This window comes from Xenopus tropicalis, chromosome 6, assembly GCF_000004195.4.
Source record: "Xenopus tropicalis strain Nigerian chromosome 6, UCB_Xtro_10.0, whole genome shotgun sequence".
Taxonomy (NCBI): domain Eukaryota; kingdom Metazoa; phylum Chordata; class Amphibia; order Anura; family Pipidae; genus Xenopus; species Xenopus tropicalis.
The window spans coordinates 65,058,661-65,066,115 of record NC_030682.2 but is presented as its reverse complement, the minus strand read 5'-3'; the positions used below and the strand labels follow the sequence as shown (position 1 = coordinate 65,066,115).

At 40.3% G+C, this 7,455-nt stretch overlaps 1 protein-coding gene across 1 annotated transcript in view; it reads right to left on the bottom strand.

Moving 5' to 3' along the window:
* Nucleotides 1-6,166: 6,166 nt before the first annotated feature.
* slc6a20 (solute carrier family 6 (proline IMINO transporter), member 20) overlaps nt 6,167-7,455 on the bottom strand; it is a 37,864-nt gene continuing 36,575 nt past the window's right edge. The window contains exon 11 of the mRNA XM_002942525.3: nt 6,167-6,397. Coding sequence (XP_002942571.2) covers nt 6,245-6,397 — 153 coding nt within the window. The 3' untranslated portion in view covers nt 6,167-6,244. The remainder of the gene's footprint in view (nt 6,398-7,455) is intronic.

Genomic DNA, 7,455 nt, shown 5'->3' with positions numbered 1-7,455 from the left:
TAGATGTTTGATTTTTTTTTTATCCCAAGATGTTAAAACATGTTGGAGCATGTTTTTTTTTGTTCTTTTTAATTGTATGTTAAAGAATACTTAGTGCTTGTTGGGCAGTTCTGTGTGTATTTAAGCTGGCAGACCCAAGCTTGAAGCCGTCCGTGCTGCTCTTATCCAAAAATATGTGGTAGAAAATGTTAATAACAACCTGTACTACATGGCCAGGTAGTTTCCATTAGGACAATTACACACAGTGTAATTTGTCTGGCTGCTGTCAGCAGCAACTAAAGCCTTATTACCAATCCTGATACTATTGTGCCAAGTTAAAGTCAGGAATGATGTAAAGCCACTGCCCCTACCACAAGAAGCTTTTTATTTTCTGTCCCATAGTTCAGGCAGTGCTCAGGTTTTCATCTTAGGTTACATGCCGAACATGGATTTAAGTGTTGTTTCCCCTTCTTGGTTGCCAGGAATGCAACTTCCTATCTAACAGATGCTTTTGATCAGAAATACGTGTATGTGGCCCCACATGTTTAAATTCCTTTCTCTCCTGGTAAGCCCTGCACTTATACCTGTTCTTGTTCTGTCATTAGCAGCTTTTTGATGTTCATTACTTTCAGCTAACTCTGCTTCTGATAGTCCTACCCCAGACAAAGCTAAACCTGATTATACAGCCCAAATGCTAAGAAGGAATTTAAAAAGCCCATTGCAATTTGTGCCAAGTCCCAGTGTGGGTTGGTCAAATTCAGAGTGGTATTTCTAGAGTAACAATTCTTTCTCTGGCAGTATATTTCATCAGTGAAGCCTCTATTGCATAAATGGGAATTGTTAGCCATAACTGCAGCTTTTCTACATTAGCCCATAGGGCAAGTTGGTTAAGCCACTGGGCTGGAGATGATGCCTCTAAAACAGTTTGTTAAATAAATTTGCTATTTGAAGAGGAAAAGCTTTTTGGCTCTGAGCGGGGTTCTTGGACATGGATATGGTTCATTTTTAGAATGTAGTATATTCAACATAAAAAAATCTCTCAAAAGACTCTAAACAGCCCTCAAAATAACATACCTCTCACCCTACTTTCTGATGCATTCTAACACAGAAGTTGAAAATGGCAGCTCAAATCAGTAATCTAGTGCAAAGTCCTGTCCCATTTAGTAAACTGAGTTTTCCTTATTGTTTCAATAGGAAGCATGGAGAAAGTGACCAGCAAATAAACCTCTGTACCACCCTCTGGTATATTAATCATAGGCCTAAGCTCGGATATACTGTGCGAAACGCGCGTCAGGCGCACACTTTTAGTTTTGGGCAGAAAGGTGTTTGATGCACCGTGGGTGTTGATGGGTGCGGGCTGTAGATGTCGCTATAGGTGGGCTGGATAGCTAACTAGGCAGACCCATTTCGCTATTGTTACTCCACACCTGCTCCTCCTTTCCCTGTCTAATCCCTATCTGTCCAGCACAGAACACTGTGGCAGACACACTTAAAGTGGACCTGTCACCCAGACATAAAAAACTGTATAATAAAAGAACTTTCTTAAGTTAAACAAGAAACCCAAATTCATTTCTCTATTAACATTTCCAAACCCATTATAAAGGCATTTAAAAATCCCAGCTGTCAATCATAGAGGCATAGAGGTGGGGCAGACAAGTACTTTAACTTCCAATTTAGCTCTTACTTTACCCCTCCCTACTGACCTTCTAATTGTGTAACCAGTGCATGGGCCTGGGCATCAGGTCCCCATTCTGGCACATACACAAGATTTTGGGGTGATACAAAGCTTGCCTTAATAGCCGTGTTTTATTTGAATGAGTTTCAAAGTCACAAACTCAAAAATGATGAAAAAGCCTGTTAGTGCCAAAGGTTCCCAAGAATGTGACCAAAGCAGATGCTTTTCAGCAGGTGATCAAAGAGCGTTGTCTTGCTCAGGACTTTATTCCTGTACCTTTTGATTGTTCCCAAGAGGGACAGATCCTTTAGACCAGCGCTGTCCAACTGGCGGCCCGCGGGCCGCATGCGGCCTGCGACACTGTGGGTAAATCTGAAATCTAGGCTGTGCGCACACCTCCCCTAACTAATCCGATTACCTAACAAGCAGCCTGTGCATCTCCACATTGTCCGGTGTCTCCCCGCACTTTCATTAAAGTCTCCCTGCTTTATTCAGTCAGTCCACTACCGGCCGATAGGACGTCCAGATCTGATGTCACAAGCTCCGCCCAATCGCTGCATAAGCTCCGCCCACTCGCGGCACAAGCTCCGCCCCCACATTCCCTTTGTATTTGGCAAGGTGCCTTCAGCAGATAGAATACGGCTGCGCGATCCTCATCTGGTCTTTTGCCACCTGCCATCTGCTGCCTTGGTCCCTAAACTTGCTGCCCATGCCTGCATCATACTACCAGAGCCTGCCCTAAAAGTGGTGAGCCTAACTGTGGGGATAATGATTTTTAACGCTGTGGGTCACAGTGTCAGTCCCTGCTGGTGGTTAATATTAGGGGTGTCTGTAGCAATTTATGATGGGGTGAATTTTGGGCTTAATGGGTCACAGTACCAATTTATACTGGGGTATTATTTCAGTGTACCAGTTGTGATTCCTATCCCATTCAATGCTGGAGGTCAGTGTTCAATTTGATACAGGAAATCAGGGTACCCATTGTTGCTAAGCCTTATTGTACCATTTTATGTGGGTTTAATGTGCCTTTTAATGAGTGCTGTAAAAGATTTCCTTCTGTATAAATGTTGAGGATTATTCTGGCCTATATCAATCTATTGTGGTACTAAACAAGTGCAAATTTTTTGTAGTCTTGTATGTATGTATGTATAACTTTATTTAGAAAGCGCTACAAGGGTACACAGGGCTGTACATTTTTACAACAGAGAAACTTACACACAGGGAGGACAAGTATTATAATAAATACAATAAATAAGTGTAAAGACACAGTGCCATGTGGTATAATTTACGGTAGGAAGGAGGTCTCTGTCCCGTAGAGCTTACAATCTAAGTGCATGTATAAATATTTTGAGGTCCCACTGATCACTGAATCTCCTGTATTAGAGCACTATGCTAATCTGCACATACTTAAGGCACATACTGCCAGTGGTACACCTGTTCAGGTTCTGGTCTTTGAGGTTGTAGCAGTGCTGTGCTTGTGTATGTACCAGGCATTCTCTTACTGCTTTGTCAGCATATGTACCTACAGTAGGTACACTGGTGCTGACCTTGTAATATAGGTCCCCAGTTTGTGAATAAATGCTCCCAAAATACATTAATTTAGCTCTATGTGCCATTTTGACAATTCTTACAATTTATTAATTTTCTATTTTACACTATGAAATGGGGAGCTTGTACTCTGAGACAGGAGAAAACACATTCTTACCTGTGCTCTAGCTCCCAGCTCCCAGTTTCTACAGATGCCAGCATGTGTGTTGTCTAAAAATGGGTGTGGCAAAGGGGTGTGTCTTTATAAGAGGGTGTGGCTTTCACATACATGGGCGTAGTCAACATTTGACTATCGGCCCTCCACCACGTAGGTCAGAGAAATTCCGGCCCTCGGTACCACAGAAGTTGGACAGCACTGCTTTAGACCATTTCATGACTTCAAGTTTCTGAACTATTTTACAAGATCAGTAAAGTTCAGAACAGAAAGCCTTAACTCATTCAGTTAAGCTTTAGAATGCACAAAGTTCCTGACTTTGGGGGACATAAAAGATGCTTACATTTATTTCCCAATGTGGGTTGGTCATTATTGGGTTCTATGGTTTGCCTGTATGAACAGGCATTTCTACTATTTGGCCCTCCAGTTTGGGTTGACTTCAGCACCCCAAATGTTCACAAAGGTTTTAACAGTGGTGGTGGCACGTCGTCATCTGTGAGGAGTGTCTGTTATGCTGTATTTAGACACCTTACTAATGAAAGGATAATCTTACCAGGCAGAAGAGGAAAACTGTGAACTGGGAGAAGTTGAATATTGGCCCCAGGACAGGGCTTTCCAGAAGGTCTATGTGTCTCCAACAAACCATTCAATGCTGTTCGCCTGATACCCATGGGGAGATCCGGAAACTAAGCAACTTGTATGCCTTTCCACTGGCAATTCACTTAATTGTTGGTGGAAAGGCATTTCAGGTAGATTAGTCATGGGCAACTAATTTCCTCATGGGCCACCAGCCTTAGAGTAAGACCCTGCAATGGGACATTCTCAAGAAATGGACAAAAGTCAGAATTCGCCCACAAGTTTGTCTCTGTTGGTGGGTGTGAAGTCTTACTGACTGAATTCTAAATATGTTCAGATAATAAAGACATTTTTAGCATTACATTGGCAGATCGTCACTACATATGCCAGCCAAACTGGGGGCTGGGGAGTGGTATTTGGTCATTGGACAGGCCAAGGGAGGCTTGAGACAAAAAAACATTCTTGAGATTCTTTCAGGCTCTATCCTGATGGGCTCCTATAGGAGAGTCAGGAAGGATACAGTCCGACAATGCCATGATGATGCAATACATAAATTGGCAAAGAGGCACCCACAGTGCACTGCTATTAGAGACATAGTCAGGATTTTGGAAAGGGTAGTGATATCAGTGTCACTAATATCAGCAGTCTACCTGCTGGGGTCTTAAACTGGAATTTACTAGATGTGGTTGCATTGGTAAATGGCCTTTAGAACTGCTTTGCTTTCTTCCCCACTAAACAGTTTCTTACAGGGAAGATCTCTTGACCCAAGGGCTTATTTTGTACCTGGATTCTTGAACCACATGCTGAGGAAGAAAGTTGTGTTTTTTTAACAAGTTTATTTGCCAGTCTCCCTACCAGGCTGTGTCACATACTGCTCCAGGTTTTCTTTCTAAGGTAGATGAAGAGTATCTCAAAGAAATAGTTTCAGAAAGCTATCTGGCGGAGGGGCAAGATATTCCATTTTAGGTGTTAGCTCATTGCACAAGGGTAATAGATGCTGCTGCAGGTGGTAGTCCCCCAATCTGTTCTTCAATCCTGCAGTGGGGCAGCTCTTTTTAAAATAATACTATTTATAAAGCCCCAACACATAATCTTTACATAGATTATTCTTATAAGGGGATTTTAGTTGCTTACTGTCCAAAAAGGATTTAATTAAGCAACTAAAATATACTTTCCACGCTTATTTTTTCCACTTACACTAAAGTCTATTTTCAGTTATGTCCTTCTGTAATGGAAACCAAAACAGAACTTCCATATAATACAGGGGTTGTTATGAGATGAAAAGTTATAGTAATGGAATACATATTCAAGATAACACCACACTAGCAGCAAACTGGGAAAACAATCAGTCTAGAAAGCAGCAGCAGGGAGTAAATCCATAGTAGGAGGCAGGGTACAACCATGCTAGTAGGCAGTATATTGGATGCAACACCATCCAAGCAGGCATCAGGTGTAATACCATTCAAGCAGCCAGTGCATAGTGATAGTACCACTGTCCTAGAAGACAGCTCATAGGAAGTAACATTATGTTGGGATACAGCAAGCACATTGCAATAATTTACTGGATTAGCACTTAGTAATAAGCTATGGTGCCATTTATGTAAAACATATTAAATCTTCTATTACGTGAACAAAACTTGTTTTCAGTTAGAATGTGAATTGGAATGATGTGTATAGAACCATAAAATTTCAGTGTGTGTGTGTGTTTTTTTTTTATAAAATATTTATTTCCACAGATGTTATTGTATTCAATTGTATAAAATAGTATATATATTTAATCATTGTATATTTTCATTTAGTTATTTAGTTGTATTTAACATCATATTTTCATATATATATGTATATATTCATATATGTCCAAGACACTAGCTCAGTGTTTCTCCACATGCTTATATTATTCCTGATTGCTGTGTACAGTCAGGTATGGGACCTGGGGTTTTTCAGATAAGGGATCTTTCTGTAATTTGGATCTCCATAACTCAAGTCTGCTAAACATCACTTACAAGGTACTGTTTTATTATTACAGAGAAAAAGGAAATCATTTTTAAAAATTAGATTATTTGCTTATAATGAAGTCTATGGGAGATGCTCTTTCTGTATTTTGGAACTTTCTGGATAACGGGTTTCCTTGATAAGGGATCCCATACCTGTATAAAATTTCCTGAAACCCCTCTCTTTATGAAATGCTTCATAGAGACTGAAGTCTCAAAAATGAAAGACATTTGCAGGATTAGTAAAAGATTAGTTGCCTGTTATGGCATTTAATTGTTTAAGTTTAGTCTGTTGAAATAATTTCAGAAAAATAGATTGCTTTATGTTTGTATCACATTGCAGTTTTCATTTCTTTTAATTCTAGTAACAATGTTCACTATTGCTACCACTGTAATGCAACAAACAGGTGCAACAAGAAGAAGTCCAATTACTGCCAATGCATAAGGTGGATAATCTTTGGTAACCAGCTGCCCCTATAACGAAAGAAAAATAAATAAATGTTACCATGACTTATATAACTGACATTTGTAGTCCCATTATTTGTTATGCTGTATTTCTTTAATTAATGTTTACCTGCATGTATAATATAATTCAAACTGTTAAATATTTGGTCAGTAGCAGTAAGAGCTAAGACACACAGAGCTACTTAGTAGCAGCTACTTGTCACAGCTACAAAACACCAGAAAATCCTGAGAACAGGAGTGTATTTAGGTCCAGTGCTGCCCTAGGCACAAGTTCTAAACACGCCCCTACATCATGCATGTGGCATCACGTGCACAGTACGCATGATGTCACATGCACAATGTTGTTGAAGTGATATCATGTGCAGTGTGTATGTGATGTCACGTCTTCAGAGCCAGTGACCCCCTCCCCCCCTTCTAGTTTTGTCGCCGGATTTCCTATGGGAATCAGCAGCCACCCTAGCTAGGTACAGGTGCTTTAATATAAATATGCCCCTGACTGTGAATTGCTCTCCTAAAACACTCATAGAGACTGTTGTATTCTGGACACAGTGTTATAAAAGAGGTTCACAGCAGCTGGTAGTGGAACAAGCTTTACTTAGAACAAAACATGGCTGAACTGCCAACAAGTTGGGAGGAAGGAAAGGATAGACAGGCAATGCTAGGGGAAACAATTATTATCAGAACTGGATGACACCGTTTTTTACATGTAACAGGGCAATCTAGTGATCACACATTAACAGTCAATACACAACAGAGACAATTATCAATAAATGATCAGCATTGTCTATTTTAGTAGCCATGACAAGTAGCTGCTACTAGTAGCTCTTTGTGTCTTCACCCTAAGGAACAACAGATACATGTATTGCATTGGAATTCCCTTAAAAACAAACATTTTAGCAAGAGAAAGGAGTCAAAATAAAGCTGAGATAGGTAGATAATTTATAAAGTTGGCAAACATGTAGGTAGCCATATAGTCACCGATACAACTGTATCAGATAGGTAGAGACATTACGGAGGCAGGGGGGGAATTACAATCTCAGCCTGGCAATTATAGGCCCATAAATTTG